Source organism: Dipodomys spectabilis, unplaced genomic scaffold, assembly GCF_019054845.1.
Source record: "Dipodomys spectabilis isolate Male_0828 unplaced genomic scaffold, ASM1905484v1 ptg000628l, whole genome shotgun sequence".
NCBI lineage: Eukaryota > Metazoa > Chordata > Mammalia > Rodentia > Heteromyidae > Dipodomys > Dipodomys spectabilis.
In genome coordinates, this window is record NW_024871305.1 from 692,651 (window position 1) to 710,713 (window position 18,063).

An 18,063-nucleotide genomic window follows, 5' to 3' on the forward strand; every position below is an offset into this window, starting at 1 on the left:
TGTGTGCATGTATGGAAATATCACAATGAACCCCCCTATTTGCACAAGTCCATATAGACTCAATAGTTACAGGGATCTAGACTTATCTTCTGAAACATCCTCACTGTGAGCTCAGACCTGATTATCTACAGCATGAGGACAAGCTCACATCATTAATGACATACAGGGACTTGTCAGGCATGAAAGAAATAGCGAGGTATATAGTAAAAAGGAGGCAGAACAGTAAATATGGACTGCCAGGAACAGGAAGCTCTCAGAGAACAGCAAAGTGTAGAAATTGGACTCTTCTGTTTAAAAACTCAAGAGCCAGAAGCCAGTGGCTCAGGCCTGTATGCCTAGCTACTCAGGAAGGTGAGATCTGAGGAGCTAGTTCAAAGGCAGTCAGGACAAGAAAGTCTAGAGACTCTTACTTTTGGCCAGCTTTGGGCTTGAACGAAGGGCCTGGGTGAGCTCCCAGAGCTTTTTCGCTAGAGGCTAGTGCTCTACCACTTTGAGCCACAGAACCAAGTCCAGTTTTCTGGTGGTTAATTGGAGATAAGTGTCTCAGACTTTCCTGCTCAGGCTGGCTTTGAACAGTGATCCTCAGAGCTCAGTCTCTAGAGGAGCTAGGATTATAGCCAACGGGCAGGCTCTGTGAGACTATCTCAAATTACATACCCAAAAAAAGCTGGAAGCTGAGCTTTGGTCCACGCGGTAGAGTGTTAGCCATGAGCACAAAAGCTCTGGGACAGGGACTGGGAAGGTGGCTCAGTGGTAGAGCTCTTGCCTTGCATGCATGAGGCCCTTGGTTCGATTCCTCAGCACCACATAAGCAAAAAGAAAAAAGCCGGACGTGGGCTCAAGTGGTAGAGCACTAGCCTTGATATGAAGAGCTGAGGGACAGTGCCCAGGCCCAGAGTTCAGGCCCCACGACCAGACCCAGATGCTCTGGGAGAGCATCAAGGCCAAGTTCAAACCCCAAGTGTGGGACAAAATTTTTATATAAAAACAAATTAGGGGCTGGAAAGTGGTAGAATGTTTGGCTTGCATGCTTGAGGCCCTAGGCCCTGGTTCGATTTCTCAGCACCACATAAGCAGAAAACTGGAAGTGGTACTATGGCTAAAGTGGTGGAACACTTAGCATGAGCTGAAGAGCTGAGGGACAGCGCCCAGGCCCAGTTCAAGTGCCACGACAAAAGAAAAAGAAAAAAAATAAAAATGATGAATCGTTCAACTTGTACAATCAACAACCAATGGAAGCACAGGAAAGGCTTTGTGCAAATGAAAGAGAAAGGATTATGTTTATAGCATGGCACTAGAGGGCACTAGAGTACAGTACTCTAAGCTCAAACCAAAAAAGTTTCATCTCATTAGAAATTCAAATTAAGTAGGTTACTCCTAAATTAGTATTCTTTGTCTTCAAAATGGCTCATGGCAGTAGGTGATCTGGTTCTGGGGTAAGAAATCAGCAAATACTTTGCATTTTTATCATCCTTAGTTTTCAAGGCAGTGGCACAACCATCAATTTCCCATTTACCTCTATAAATGGAAAAACTAGGCTGGCAGGGTCCAAAATCATAATCAAGTGACAATCAGCAAAGGAATAGTTGAGAGGTGCAGGGTTCCCTGGTGTTTCTGGGAGAGGTGATGAAACATTAAGAAGTAACAAACTTTATCATTTCATCTATAAAAATGATGGTCTATTGGACTCTACAACTTCTAAAGTTCTTCCTGTTCCAAAAAGATCTCCTGGATCTAATAAGAACAAAGAAACTATAGCAGGACACCCAGCTGTAGTTTGTGCCTATCATTTATGGGGCTCTGATTTTCATTCCCAGCACTAAAAAAAAAAATTATTAAATAAACATGAGTTTGGAAACTTCATTAAGCCAATACCCTCATCAGACTAATGTCCACTACAGCATGAAGAACCCAGAAACAATGATGCTAAAGAAGCTGGACACAAATGGCCACAATCCTATGTGCTGTCCAGAACAAACAATCATACAGTCAACTGTGGATGACTGGGGCAAAGGAAAGAAAGAGAGGAGAGCAACAGCTGACAGACATAGATTTCTTTGGGGATAGTTAAGGATTCTGAGCTTGAGGGTGGTGCTAATTGTATACTTGTGAACACACAAAAATCCACTGACATGCACAATTACTGACATGTCAAGTAAATATATCAACAAGATAAAGTAGAAGAACAGATCAATAACGAGAGAAGGGATGGAATGAATAATGATGAGGCAGAATTCGACTTCTGAAATTTAAACCCCTTTCTTTGTACAAATATTAATAAAATTTTAAAAAGAAAGAAAGAAAGAAAAAAGCCGGGCACCTGACATCTGAGGATCTCGGTTCAAAGCCAGCCTGGTCAGGAAAGTCCATGCAAGTCTTCTTTCCAATTAACTATCAGAAAACTGGAAGTGACGCTGTGGCTCAAGTGGTACAGTGCTCATCTTGAGCTGAAGAGCTCAGGGACAGTGCCCAGGCCCAGAGTTCAAGACGCACGGCAAGAAAGAAAGAAAGAGAGAGAGAGAGAGAGAGAGAGAGAGAGAGAGAGGAAGGAAGGAAGGAAGGGAGAGAAAAAGAGAGAAAGAAAGAGAAACAGAGAAACAGACAGAGAAAGAAAGAAAGAGAGAGAGGGAGGGAGGAAGGAAGGGAGAGAAAGAGAGAAAGAGAAAAAGAGAGAGAAAGAAAGGAGAAAGAGAAACAGAAACAGACCAAGAGAGAGAGAAAGAAAGAAAGAGAAAGGAAGGAAGGAGGGAGGGAGGGGAAAAGGAAGGGGAAGGAGAAGGAGAAGTGGAAGGAGAAGCGGAAGGAGAAAAAGAAAGGAGGGAGGGAGGGAAAAGAAAAGAAAAAGAAAAAAAAGGAAGGAAGGAAGAGAAGAAAAAAAGAAAAGAAAGAAAAATTACTGATCACGGTCCAGTATATGATGCTGATAGCCACTAGGCACATTGTGCCTGCAGCCCTTTTGAAAGGGGCACTGTTTGGAGGACATCTAAAGATGTCCAGTCAATGCAAAGCAGTTTTGTTGGTTTAATCATATTCACTGAGCACCAACCATCCACAGTGAACTGTGCAAGATCATCAGAATAAATCTTTGAAGCCAGTCTTTCGTGCCTCATTTCTACAAGTCTAGCTACCCAGGAGGCTGAGTCCTGGAAGACTGTGGCAGAGAATTCTGAAAGACTTCATCTACAATTAACTAGAAAAATGCTGTACTGAGGGTGTGGTCCAAGTGATAGAACACTAGTCATGAGCAAGCAAGCTCAGCAAAAGCAGAAGGCAATGAGTGCAACTCTGATGCTGGCATGCATTTGATGCATAAATAAATGAAGTCTTTGAGTATGTTAATAGAAGGTTCAGGAATTCCAAAGCCTCTCATCTCTAAGCTTAAAACTCAGGTAATTCAAGTGCTAGAGTTTGCTATTTAATTTTCTATTTGTTTATCTTATCCTATTTATTTGTCTTAGTCTATCTTCTTAAATCCTATGAAAAAGTAATCTTTGCAGGTTAAAAGTAATCTTTGCATGTTCTAGCTACTCAAGAGGCTGATATCTGAGGATTGTGGTTCTAAGCCAGACTGGGCAGGAAAAACCATGAAGAGACTCTTATCTCCAACTACCAAAAAGCCAGAAGGGGAGCTGTGGCAAGTGGCTGATTGCTAGTCTTGAACAAAAAAGCTGAGGGACAGCACCCAGGCCCTGAGTTCAAGCTCTAGGGCTGGCACCAAAGCAGGATTTTTAATATGCTAGCTGCATATTTTTAGTGCTTTTTTAGAGTCTGAGCGAGAATTTGTTTCTACACCCACAGACTACATCTTCAAATTAGAAAACGTAATTGACAACAAAAACCCATTTTTACCTACTTTTACCTACCTAGTGCTTAGAGTAGCACTAAAGTACAAAATGGTAAACAAAGTTAACTTGCTTTGTTACTATTAAATAGCGGGATGATAAGCAAAGCACTCATTCAAGAACTTGCTATGTGAGACTGGTATATGGTACACTCCCCACTACACAATGCCAATGGAAGCAAAAATACTGAAGCAGTCAGGCACCAGTGGCTCATGCCTATCATCCTAGCTACTCTGGAGGCCAAGATCTGAGGGTCATGGCTCAAAGCCAGCCTGGACAGGAAAGTCCGTGAGACTCTTAACTCCAATTACCCACCAAAAGATTGGAAGTAGAGCTATGGCTCAAGTGGTAGAACACTAGCCTTGAGCAACAAAGCTCAGGAATAGCACACCAAGGCCCTGAGTTCAAGTCCCAGGAATGGCACCAAACAAAACACTGAAGCAAAACTATGTTGTGCTAAACAGAGCTACCTACACAGACATGCGTAAGTGCCATCTGTTCTACAGGGCTCTTCACTTCACAAAATATGCTGGAACCAGCCCAATAAAAGCTGGGTTACCGAAAGCCACCTGCCAGCAACAAGGCAGGCATTTGGTATTTATTGAAGGACATAGGGATGGGGTGGGAGGGGAAGTCTGGGGACGAATAGAAGCGTGTTGGTTTATGCTTTTTTTAATTTGCCGACATTACAAAATGAGAGTTGCCCAGTGAGAAATAACAGTGTGAGATAAGGATCTGGGAAGGCGTCTCAGTGGTAGAGCGCTTGCCTTGTGTGCATGAGGCTCTGGGTTTGATTCCTCAGCACCACATAAGCAAAAAGAAAAAAGCCAGAAGTGGCGCTGTGGCTCAAGTGGTAGAGCACTAGTCTTGAGCTGAAGAGCTAAGGGACAGCGCCCAGGCCCAGCGTTCAGGCCCCATGACCAACAACAACAACAAAAACGTGAGATGATACATATACTTCTCTTCCAGGCCAAGAAAGAAGTCAATACTGAATTTCCCATTTAATGAATCACTTTATTTGCTGAAGCGGGATCATGAGCTCAAAGCCAGTCTGATGTGAGGGTTTTTGTTGGTGGTACTGAGGACTGAACTCAGGGCCTTGAAGGTAAACACACTGTACCACTTGAACCACACCCCCAGTCCACCTGGCTACCTAGGTGTGAGGTGGGTGGTCAGAGCTGCCAAAGGCACCAAGCACTACTGAAGCTTGGGGACCATCCCCTTTATTTATTTATTTTTTTTGGGTCCGGTCGTGGGGCCTGAACTCTGGGCCTGGGCGCTGTCCCTCAGCTCTTCAGCTCAAGCCCAGCGCTCTACCACTTGAGCCACAGCGCCATTTCCGGGTTTTTATTTTTAATGTGGTGCTGAGGAATCGAACCCAGGGCCTCAGGCATGCAAGGCAAGCGCTCTACCACTGAGCCACCTTCCCAGCCTGACCATCCCCTTTAGTAGTAGGTATTACAGGGCTTTGGGAGCCTGAGATCTGTAAAATCCCAAACTATATGCAAATAGTGTACATGTGAGTATCTCTCTCTCTCTCTCTCACACACACACACACACACACATGCAGGAAGGCTTATATGCCCTAGGGTTGAGTTTCTTGAGGGGTTCTGCCATCAACCAAATGTGAGCAGGAATTACTCACTGCCTTTTGGAAATGATGTAAGACATCCATATTAGATGCCTTTAACATAGTCTAGACATTCAGTAGACTGCTGATCTCTGTCCCTTCTCCTTCTCCAAAGGCCAGAAAATTGCTTCAACATTTTACATAACCTATTTATGCCGCATGTGTATGCGCGTGTGTGTGCGCGTGCGCGCATGCACGCACATGCGAACACCCTGAGGCTTTAACTCAGGGCCTGGACACTGTTCCTCAGTTTTTTTGCTCAAGGCTAGTGTTCTACCACTAGAGCTATAGCTCCACATATAGTTTTGAATAGTTTATAGGAGATAAAAGTCTCACCATACCTCATGCCTGTAATCCTAGCTATTCAGAGAAGCTGAGATCTGAGGATCCCAGTTTGAAGCCAGCCCAGACAGAAAAGTCCATGAGACTTGTATCTCTAATAAACTACTCAGAAAAAGGGGTAAGTGGTGCTGCAGCTCAAGCGGTAAAGAACTAGCCTTGAGACCAAGAGGCTCAGTACAGCGCCCAGGCCTGGAGTTCAAGCCCCAAAGGAAAAAAAAAAAGTGTCTCACAGACTTTCCTGCCTAGGCTGGCTTTGAACTGGAATCCTCAGATATCAGCCTCCTGAATAGCTAGGATTACAGGCATGAGCCACCAGTACCTGGCTTATTTACATTTCTTTTTTTTTTTCCTTTGGCCAAACCTGGGGCTTGAACTCAAGGCCTAGGCACTGTCCCTTCTTTTTGCTTTTAGCACTCTACCACTTGAGCCACAGCGCCGCTTTTGGCTTTTTCTGTTTATGTGGTACTGAGGAATCAAACCCAGGGCTTTAAGCATGTTAGGCAAGCCCTCTACCATTCAGCTGCATCCCCAGCCCTATTTACACCTTTTTAATACCACTGATGTTCAGTAAACACCTTCCCAGTTCTGCACATGTGGTGGGAGTGAGGGCAGTGCTCCAGAGATTTATAGTAAAGATGCTTTCCCTCATCCAAGGCTGTATCTACCCAGAAGGCCTCTTTTAGGTTTAAATAAATAGACTTCTTTTACCCAGGTTTAAGAGAAATTATTACTTAAAATACCAAGAGAAAGCAAATATGTGGAACCCTTATTTTTTTTTCTTTTTCTTTTTTCCAGCAGTCGTGGGGCTTGGGTGCTGTCCCTCAGCAACTCAGCTCAAGGCTAGTGCTCTACCACTTGAGCCGCAGCACCAATTCTAGTTCTCTGGTGGTTTATGTACTTTCTTATGGACTTTCCTGCGCAGGCTGGCTTTGAACCATGATAATCTGATCTCAGCCTCCTGAGTAGCTAGGATTACAGGTGTGAGCTACCAGCACCTGGCTCAGAACCCCTATTTCTTCCTCTCAATTATACTGTGACCCTAAAATACCTCTAAAAATATAAATATATCAATAAAAGTATGAAGAGATAGGCTAAGAGTATAGCTAAGTGGCACAGCTGCTGGGTACCATCACTAACATGATAAATTAATTTTTTAAATAGAGATTTTAGAAAACATTGGGCAAGAATCACCAAAACTCTAGAATGAAATTTTGTTTTTTTATACCCTCCTCTATTTCCAACAAAGTGTCAACCTGTCCTATCATTAGGGAAAATGCTGACCTTCTAAAGAGAAAGAAGAGTATGTGTTTTAATGATAAGATGAACATCTCTCCCAAGTTAGGAGCTGTCTAGAACAGGGAAAATAAAAAGACAAAGTACAGACCACCTCTTGACAGTATTAAAAGTGGTAAATAGCCAGGCGCTGGTGGCTCACGCCTATAATCCTAGCTACTCAGGAGGCTAGATCTGAGGATCACGGTTCAAAGCCAGCCTGGGCAGGAAAGTCCGTGAGACTCTTATCTCCAATAAACCACTCCAAAACCGGAAGTGGTGCTGTGGCTCAAGCGGTAGAGCGTTCGCCTTGAGCTGAAGAGGTCAGGGACTGCGCACAAGCCCAGAGTTCAAGCCCCACGACCAACAAAAAAAAAAAGAGCAGTAAATAAACTCACAAGTAATTTGTCCTGACTAAACTTAAATGAATGTAATAAAATTGAAACGTATCACCTGTATCTATGGGAAAGGATATGGACATGTTTATGTGACAATTCAACAATGCAGATTGTTAACTTAAATTTTGCTAAACCAAAATTTAATACATAGAATCACGTACTAATGTTACCAGTTTTACATGACAAGATCCAAGGCATGCAAAATGTGCTTGTTAGGCAGGTGTTCTACCACATGAGCCATGCCCATAACCTTATTTTTAATTTTTGTCAGTCATGGGCTTTGGCACTATCCCTCAGCTCTTGAGCTCCAGGCTAGCTAGCACTCTAGCACTTGAGCCACAGTGCCACTTCTGGCCTTTTCTGTTTATGTCCATAACCTTATTTCTAAAATAAAACTTCATGTTTTTGCCCAACCCAATACACCACACTCTACCCAGCTTTACAGGTTAAGACAGGGTCTCATACACTTTTTTTGCCCTTGAACTGAGATCCTCCAGATCTCTGCCTCCCAAGTAGCTAGTATTTATTGCAGGAATGAACCACCATGCCTGGCTATTTTTTTTTTTTGGGGGGTCCGGTCATGGGGCCTGAACTCTGGGCCTGGGTGCTGTCCCTCAGCTCTTCAGCTCAAGGCTAGCGCTCTACCACTTGAGCCACAGCATCACTTCCGGCTTTTTTCTTTTTTCTTTTTTTTGGTCCGGTCGTGGGGCCTGAACTCTGGGCCTGGGCACTGTCCCTCAGCTCTTCAGCTCAAAGCTAGTGCTCTACCACTTGAGCCACAGCGCCACTTCTGGCTTTTTTCTTTTTGCTTATGTGGTGCTGAGGAATCGAACCCAGGGCCTTGAGCATGCAAGGCAAGCGCTCTACCACTAAGCCACCTTCCCAGCCCCGGCTTTTTTATTTTTGCTTGTGTGGTGCTGAGGAATCAAACCCAGGGCCTCGGGCATGCAAGGCAAGCACTCTACCACTGAGCCACCTTCCCAGCCCAATGCCTGGCTATTTTGTGCTGTTTTAATGTTTTCTTTTTCTACACTCTGTTTCTTTCTTTTCTTTTCTTTTTTTCTTTTTTGGCCAGTCATGGGGCCTGAACTCTGGGTCTGGTCGCTGTCCCTCAGTTCTTCAGCTCAAGGCTAGAGCTCTACCACTTGAGCCACAGCACTACTTCCGGCCTTTTCTGCTTATGTGGTGCTGAGGAATCAAACCCAGGGCCTCATGCATGCAAGGCACGCACTCTACCATTGAGCCACCTTCCCAGCCCTTTTCTTTTTTTTTGTCGGTCATGGGGCTTGAACTCTGGGCCTGGGTGCTGTCCCTTAGCTCTTTAGCTCAAGGCTAGCACTCTACCATTTGAGCTACAGCACCACTTCTGGTTTTCTGGTGGTTTATTGGAGATAAAGAGTTTCACAGAGCTGAGTGCTGGTAGCTCATGCCTGTAATCCTATCTACTCAGGAGGCTGAGATCTGAGGATCACAGTTCAAAGCCAGCCCAGGCAGGAAAGTCCGTGAGACACTTGTCTCCAATAAACCACCCAAAAACTAGAAGTAGTGCTGTGGCTCAAGCAGTAGAGTGCTCTGCTTGCCTTGAGCTGAAGAGCGCAGGGACAGCAGCGCCCAGGCCCAGAGTTCAAGCCCCACGACCGACCAAAAAAAAATTTTTTTAACTTAAAAAAAAAGTTTCACAGACTTTCCTGCCCAGGCTGGCTTTGAACCATGATCCTCAGATCTCAGCCTCCTGAGTAACTAGGATTATAGGCATGAGCACTGACGCCTGGCCTCTACACTCAGCTTCTTAAAGTACACCTACTATAACATTTATACAGGAGCTGGGAAGGTGGCTCAGTGGTAGAGTGCTTGCCTCGCATGCATGAAGCCCTGGGTTCGATTCCTCAGCACCACGTAAGCAGAAAAGGCCAGAAGTGGTGCTGTGGCTTAAGTGGTAGAGTGCTCGCCTTGAGCTGAAGAGCTGAGGGACAGCGCCCAGGCCCAGAGTTCAAGCCCCACAACTAACCAAAAAAAGAAAAAGAGGGCATGCACATTTTTTTCATAAGGCAAGGACAAATGGGAAGTAAAAATACACTACCATCAGATGATGAGAGGTGAAATGAAGCTGCCAGATATAAAACAAGGTACCAAAAGACTGTCTTTCAATGAGGAGATACTTTCATGTGGTGAATCACTGGCTGCAAAACTCCAGTGTGGGCTTAGGGGATGGATGGCCCCTGGCTGATGAAATAGCTAAGAACTGACCTGGAGAATGGCAGGGGTCAAGAGGTCAAGGAAGAATAGCCACCACTCTCATGCAGAGGCAATGGATGCTGAACATACACTCTCCTCTCCCAACTCTATGGGAGCCCGGAAGACAAGCTTGAACCCCCTTTCACATCACCTCCTCTCCAGCCCCAAACCACACTCTTCACCGTCTTTTTCCTAGGAGAGGGCAACTGGAACCAAACAGGTATTAAGATGGAGCAGAATGGAGTGAGCAGCTTCTAGTTTTCCCAAGTCTTTAGAAGAAAGTAGGGACAGAGACAAGAACTTCCTAATAATCAGAAAACAGCGAGCAACCTTATGATTCCACATCTACCAATGGTACATTGAACCTTTGCTGATCCTTGAAACAAAAACATATCCCTTTGTCTACTTTTATGTCCCAACACTAGATTAATTTTGTTTTTCTGGAGACAGCACTTTGCCATATAGCACAGGCTAGCGTTGAACTCTAGCCTCCTGAGTGCTGGGATAACAGATGGGCACCACCATGCCTGGTCCAACCCTAGTTCTTAATCCAGCCTGCACTGACAGAAATGGTCACAGAAAAACCGTTTGGGAGACCACTTAACAGACAGGAAAACTGCAGTCCAAGCACATGCAAGTCTTTGGAAGTGAACATCTACACTGCTGAAGTGGCACTAAAGTGACAAATGACAGTAATCCAATGGCCCAAGGCCAGAAATTCCACTGCAAACACATTTGTCTCTTTTGTGCTACAGTGATTCTTGCAAGTATAGTACTAGGAAGCAATGTAGCAACCTAACTATAAAATAAAAAGCAACTTTCTATTATTATTATACTTTAGGACATTAACAATGAAAAGTATCCTTAGCAACCATGTTTAATGCTCCACTTGCAAATCCACTTGAATCCTTTAATAGGAAGTACTTATACATCTGAAATTTGTAAAACAAACAAAACAATTTTGATGTAACTAATTCAACTGGGGATGATCCAACTTTTCTCCATTACTGGAACACTACATTGCAATCACAGCATAGAGCAAACGTGCCACTTAAGTTCAACATTAAACAACAATTATCAAGCTTTGGGATTCCTTTCTCCTGTAAGATTTTCTATGGCTGGCGTCAGTGGCTCATGCTGTAATTCTAGGTCCTCAAGAATCTGAGACCTGAAGGATGGATGGAAGGTTGACGCCAGCCCTGAGCTGTAAATACATCTGTGAGACTCTATCTCCAATTAACCAGCAAAATGGCAGAACTAAAGATGTGATAGATTGCCAGCCATGAGCAATAAATCAAGAAGAGTGCCCTGAGTTCAAGCCCCAGAAGTGGCACACAAATGAAAATTTCTTATGCGTATCACTATTTATACTGTTAGTGCCATCTAATGTTTTACTCTGGAGAATGGGTGGGCTCACTTACTGTTCACTAGTCTCGGTGCTGCCTCACAGAGACTGGGCTGAATGAATAATGTGTTAGGGAGGTCCCGAATCTGCACAATTTACCTTCAGCAACCACACCAGGTAACCACGAACTTAGAGACGTCTGATATCACACACAGTCTCAGGACATACTAAAATACTTTTCTCTTATACAAAGGAAAACTATTTCCACGTATCATCTCAGCATTTAAATAATTGTATTTACTTCAGTCACTGCTATGTGATACTAAAACCAAAATGTACCTGTCAAGAATTACACTAGAGCTGGGTGTCAGTGGCTCATACCTACAATCCTAGTTACTCAGGAGCTAGAGATACTGGAAGAATCATTATGGAAGGCAATGGCCTAGAATCCACACTGGAGAAAGGCTTTGAGCACTACCTGTAGAGACACTATGGGACTTCAATGTAACTGAAAGGACTTGGAGTTTCAAATTAATTATCTCAAACCATTCAATCAGTCCTCTGATTTCTAATTTATGAAAACATTTGTGGGCTGGGAATGTGGCTTAGTAGTAGAGTGCTTGCCTAGCATGCATGAAGCCCTGGGTTTGATTCCTTAGTACCACCTAAACAGAAAAAGCTGGAACTGGTGCTGTGGTTCAAGTGGTAGAGAACACTAGCCTTGAACAAAAAGAAGCTCAGGCACAGTACCCAGGCCCTGAGTTCAAGCCCAGGACTGGCACAAAAAAAAAAAAAAGTCAAGCCCAGGTGGCTCATGCCTATAATCCTAACTACTCAAGAGGCTGAGATATGAGAATCACAGTTCCAAACCAGCATCGGAAAGCAAGTCCCATGACTCCATTTCCAATTAACCAGTGGGGGGCGGAGGGGAGCTGGTCTTTTGGCATTTTTTTTCCTCCAAAACTGTTAACTTATGGTTGTTATTTCCAACAATAAGCAAGTAGTATGAGCTGGGCAAGGTATTGCACACCTGTGAGGCTGAAGCAGAGGATAACAAGGTCCAGGCCAACCTGAACTAGATAGTAAGACTGTGTCTTAAAATACAAACACAAATCAAACAAAAAACATCACAGAGTTAAGCAATATGGTAAGAAAAACAGATCTGATGAATGAATGACCATTGAAGTTGTAAGATCCTTAAGACAGTAAGTAACTGAATTAAATTATTTCATTCAAATGCTCGGAACTAGCCAAGCATACCAGCAATCTACCCAGCAGGCTGAGATCTGAGGATCAGGGTTTGAGGTTAACATAGGTGGACAAACTGCAGAGATTCATATTCCTAACCAGCAAAGCCAGAACTAGAGACCTGGTTCAAATGGTAGAGTGCTAGCCATGAGCAAGCAAAAATTTGAGGTCCTTGGGCTGGGAATGTGGCTTAGTAGAGTAGAAGAATGCTTGCCTAGCACGTATGAAGCCCGGGGTTCAATACCACACTTAAGAGAAAAAACTCAGCTGGGTGCCAGTGGCTCAAGCCTATAATCCTAGCTACTCAGGAGGCTGAGATCTGAGGATCAAGGTTTAAAGCCAGCCCAGGCTGGAAAGGCCAAGAGAATCTTATCTCCAATAAACTACTCGAAAACCGGAAGTGGTGCTGTTGCTCAAGAAGTAGAGCGCTTGCCTTGGGCTGAAGAGAGCAGGGACAGTGCCCAAGCCCAGAGTTCGAGCCCCACAACCGACAAAAAAAAAAAAAGAGAGAGACAGAAAAAACTCAAAGTGGCACTGTGGCTCAGGTAGTTTAGTGCTAGCCTTGAACAAAAGAAGCTCAGGGATAGTAAGTGCCCAGGCCGAGTTCAAGCCCAAGAACTGGCCAAAGATAAAAAGAAAAAAAAAAAAAAAAAGAATTTGAGGCCCCGAGTTGAAGACTCAGTACTAACACAAATGCACATTCACACACACACACACACACACACACACACACACACACACACACACAAATGCTCAGAACTCAGTCAAGATGCAGTAATTAAATCCTATCATACCTGATTCTATTATTTCCTTTACTTTCCTTTTCAAAATAACTGAGAAATCCAACTATTTCTCTCGTTCCTTCTCCACACTAGCCCTTGTAAACATTGAAATCATTATTTCAAGAAGTTTAAACTCAAGTATTGCTCACAAATTTATGTTTTAAGCTATCATGGACTGGTCCAGTTTTCTGATGTACAGGCAATAATTGTCTAAAACACACAGACAAAACCAGAAATAAAATTATAGTTACATTACATACCATCACTAGCTAAGCCTCCATCAGTTGTGCACTGATATTTACTTATTAAAGGAAGTGAATTATTCATGTTTCCTTCACCTCAGAATCATCAGGAATAAAGCAGGTGCCAGTGGCTCATACGTGTAAGTCAAGCTATTCAAGAGACTGATACCTGAGGCTCAAGGTTTGAAGCCAGCCTGGGCAGGAAAGACCCATGTAACTCATATGTCCAATTAATCACCAAAAAGCCAGAAAAGTAGAGCTGTGGCTCAAGTGGTAGAGTGCTAGCCTTGAGTACAAAAACTCAGGGAAAGAACTTGAGCTCCAAGTTCAACCCCGAGAACAAGCACACAAAAAAAGAAAAGAATACCAAGAATACTGTTATTATACAATAGTTCATAATGAGCCTTATGCCTACTCCGACTAACTTTTAAAATCAAGTTATTTAACTGGCATTCCAAGTTGTGGAAAAGGCAAATACCAAATCTTTTAAGAGCCTCTCTGAATAATATAGTTGCCAGAATTATTCAACAACTACTGTGCATATACCTTTTTGGTGCAAAGAACTATATATACTAAATATAAATGTAGCCAGGCTCCAGAGGCTCACGCCTGTAATCCTAGCTACTCAGGAGACTGAGATCTGAGGATCGTGGTTCAAAGCCAGCCTGAGACTCTTTATCTCCAGTAAATCACTTAGGAAACAGGAAATGGTGCAGTGGCTCAAGTGGTAGAGAGCTAGCCCTGAGCTGACCAGCTGAGGGACAGCATTCAGGCCCAGAGTTCAAGACCCATGACCAACAAAGAAACAAGAAGTTAAAAAAAAAAAAAAGTAAGCCTACAGGGCTGGGAAGGTGGCTCAGTGGTAGAGTGCTTGCCTTGCATGCATAAGACCCTAGGTTTCATTCCTCAGCACCACATAAGCAGAAAAAGCTGGAAGTGGTGCTATGGCTCAAGTGGTAGAGCGCCAGCCTTGAGCTGAAGAGCTGAGGGACAACACCCAGGCCCAGAGTTCAAGTACCATGACCGCCAAAATAAATAAATAAATTTAAACCTACAGGTGCTGGGAATGTGGTTTAGTGGTACAATGCTTGCCTAGCATGCATGGAGCCCTGAGATCAATTCCTCAGTACCACATAAACAGAAAAAGCCAAAAGTGGTGCTGTGGCTCAAGTGACAGAGTGATAGCCTTGGGCAAAAGAAGCTCAGGGGAGCTGGGAAGGTGGCTCAGTGGTAGAGTGCTTGCCTTGCATGCTTGAAGCGCTGGGTTCGATTCCTCAGCACCACATAAGCAGAAAAAGCCGGAAGTGGTGCTGTGGCTCAAGTGGTAGAGCGCTCGCTCACCTAGAGGTGAAGAGCTGAAGGACAGCGCCGAGGCCCAGAGTTCAGTCCCCAGGACCGACAGACCAAAAAAGAAAAAAGCAGTGTTCAGGCACTGAATTCAAGCTCCAGGACTGGCATAGAGAGGGAGAGGGAGGGAGAGGGAGAGGGAGGGAGAGGGAGAGGGAGGGAGAGGGAGAGGGAGAGAGAGAGAGAGAGGAAGGGAAGGAGGGAAGTCAAAGCAGGAAAGGTCCGACACAAGCTAAGTACCTCAAATTTAGCAGGAAGACTGTTTCCTGAAAGAGCTACGTTTTAACAAGATTTTCCACCTTTAAATTCTACAACATGCATTAGTTATTTATTTCAAGTGGTTAAACATCATTGTTTAGAAGCAGGAGGCCCTGAGATCAAGAGTGTGGTGGCACCTATTCCCAGCAGCCTGAAGGGTGAAGCAGGAGGGCCTCGAGTTCGAGGCCAGTCCCGGCCTCAACGAAACAAAGCACACTCGTGATTTCCGAGGGGTCGGCGGGCCGACCTCCTTCGCCAGGGACGGCAAACCCCGTGCTGGGGAAGGGGTATTGTCTTCCACTGCGGCTTTCCGAGAGGCCAGCCTCCCCGCCGCCGTCCCCGCAAAGCCCCCACTGAGGCCGAGTCTGCGGGCCCGGCGAGGCTCGGCGAGGGCCGCACGGGGTCGCGAGGCGGCCCGGCGGGGGCTGCCCGCGGCCTTGCACGCCGAGGTCTGGGCGCCGCACGCACGCACGCACGCACGCACGCACGCCCGGCCCGCTCCCCGGGCACAGGACGTGAGGCCGCCCGGACGCTGGGGCCGCGGCTGCGCCGGGGGGGCCGAGGGTCGGCCGGGCCGGGCCGGGTGCGTGCCCGGGTCACTCGGAGGCCCCCCGCCACTCGGCCCACTCCTCCTCGCAACAGCAGCCCGCGGCTGACCCCCGCCCGGGGGTCAGAGGAGCACCGCGCCCCGCGCTGGGCCGGGCCGCCTGGGGGGCGGGGGGGGGCGTGGGCCGGGCCGCCTGGGGGGCGGGGGGGCGTGGGCCGTGGCCGCCGCGCACCCCGCGCCCGCCCGCCGCCCGCCGCCCGCGCGGAGGCCGCCCGGCCCGCCGCAGGGTCGGCGCGTCGCCGCGGGCTCGGCCGCGACCCCGGGGCGCGGGGCGGCTCCCGCCCGCCGGCCCTGGCCGGTGGTGAGCCCACCCTCCGAGGCCCGGCGGCGGGGCGGCGGCGGGCGCGCGGCGGCGAGGGGCGCGGCGCAGGCCTAGGCCGGCAGCGTGTCCGCGCCTCCCCCACCGCGCCGCCCGCCCCGCGCGCCGCGCCCGCCGCCCAACGCCGCCGCCCAGGGCGCGGGTCCTCCGTCCACACCGCGGCCGGGACTACCTGCGGGTTGTGGAGGGCCATGGCGGCCCGATTCAATGAGGCTCGGCACTGCTCCGGCTCCTCACGCCGCGTCCCCCGCCGCCGCCATCTTCTCGCCGCACTCACACACTCGCAGCGGCCGCCGCGCCTGCGCACTGACGCGCCGCGGGCGGGAGGCGCTGTTCTGCGCCTGCGCGCGACAGGTGGGCGTGCGCCCGGCCGCGACCCTGCAGCCCGCCCGAGCCGCGCTGCGCGGCTCCCGGAGGCCGCTGCCACGCACGTGCGTGCGGGCGGGCGTGGGGCCTGCGGCCTGCGGGCGGGGAGGGCGGCGTCGGGGGGAGGGGGTCCCCGCGGGGCCCGAGCGGCCGGCCGCAGCGGGGGAGGGCGTGCGGGTGAGCTGCGCAGCGCCCAGGCTCCTCACCCCCGGGGGCCCCGCGGCTGGCACGGGGTCCCGGACCCCCGCCCCACGGACGCCTCCCGGGCACGGGCATGCGGAGAGCCCGCCGACGCCGGGGCTCCCCTGGTCTGACAGTCGCGAGGCTGCTATCCATTCGCTCATCCGTCTCCTCTTGGCCGACGCCTTTTTGCCAAGCGTTGGAGAACCCCAAAAAGTAAAGATAAACGAGAGCGTGGGACTCCACGGCGAGTGCTCCGCGGGGCCCGGCAGGCCCGGCCCCTGCGCCCCTGCGCCCCTGCGCCCCGCCCCACCCGCATCTCCCATCCCCGCACCTCCACTGTAGGATTTCAGACTGTGCTGCGCCTTCCTAAGCCTTGGTTTCCCCAGCTGTGAGTGAGGAATAAAATGTCTTCGGAGGAAAAGTTCATCCTTTTGAGACAGGAGTTTGTTACCCAGGCTGTCTTCAAACGGCACCCTGCAGTCCCAGCCTCCTGAGGGCTGGGCTGAAGGCCCAGCCTAGAATGTGGATCTGTGTGTGGTGGGGAGGGAGCCCAAAACTTCCTGAGTGCTAGGTCAGCTACCCCTCCCGCCCCTCCAGAAGTTTCTGACTATCAGATGAAGGCCAGGAGAGGTCTCAAGTCAAAGAAAAGAAGTTTCAGAAGCCTGATAGCTGGTTTCACTTGTCCTACAAATACCTGTGCAGAGCCTGGTCTTGCCAGGTCCTGTACTAAACTGGAGGTGAGCCAGGACATCCACTGCCACCTCCTATAACCCCAGGTCTTCTGACTCCAGAAATGCACAGATTGAAGAGGAGAATTACTCTAAAATAAATAAGTTTAAAAAGAAAAATAAATGAGTTTCAACTGGGCTCAGACAGCTCATACCTATAATCTTAGCTACTCAGAAGGCTGAGATCTGAGGATTGCGGTTTGAAGCCAGTCCAGGGGAGAAAAGTCCATGAGACGCTTATTTCCAGTTAACTAGCAAAAAGCCAGAAGTGGAGCTGCAGCTCAAGTGGTAGAGTGAACAGCAACAACAATGAAGTAAGAGCTCAAGGTCCTGAGTTCAAGCCCCAGTAACCACAAACACACAGAAGGGATGGAGGGAGAAAGAAAGGGAGAGACTTGTGTCTTTCCACAATGTCAGAATTACAGGTTCTTGGGGGGGCGGGAGGAGGCTGGGAAGGGATGTGAAGGGTAAACAAAGGAGGAGGCTGCAATGCTTGATAAGAAATGTACTCATTATCTTGCCCATGTAATTGTAACCCCTCTGTACAGTATTTTCACAATTAAAAAAATAAAAGAATTACAGGTTCTTCAATTCTACTCTAATTACTGCTATGAACTCTCAGATCACAGGGTGAACATCACTCAATGATAGATTCCGGTATGGCTAAGAAAGGGTTAACACTGCTGTAGGGTTTAGAGAGCAGAGGGCTGAGATACTGGCACTGGACTGAGAGTCAGTGATAAGATATTAACATAAAGAGCCCAGTCAGAGCTGTTGTGCTCTGTTGCACAGAGCAGTGTCAAAGTGCACACCTGCCTCCAGTGTGGAGCTGGCTCCAGGCTTCCTGGGAGGGGAAGGTAGGCAAGGGTAGGTGAGGCCACACAGGGGTCCAGAGGTGAGGCGAAGCCCCAGGAAATGA

The 18,063-nt window shown here is 47.6% G+C and overlaps 1 protein-coding gene across 3 annotated transcripts in view; it reads right to left on the reverse strand.

The window, feature by feature from the left end:
• Positions 1 to 16,152, reverse strand: part of Usp10 (ubiquitin specific peptidase 10) — a 48,985-nt gene extending 32,833 nt beyond the window's left edge. For all 3 annotated transcript variants that reach the window (XM_042671443.1, XM_042671442.1, XM_042671441.1), the window contains exon 1: positions 16,040 to 16,152. In XM_042671443.1, the coding sequence (XP_042527377.1) occupies positions 16,040 to 16,060 (21 nt within the window). In that variant the 5' untranslated portion in view covers positions 16,061 to 16,152. The remainder of the gene's footprint in view (positions 1 to 16,039) is intronic.
• Positions 16,153 to 18,063: the final 1,911 nt, after the last annotated feature.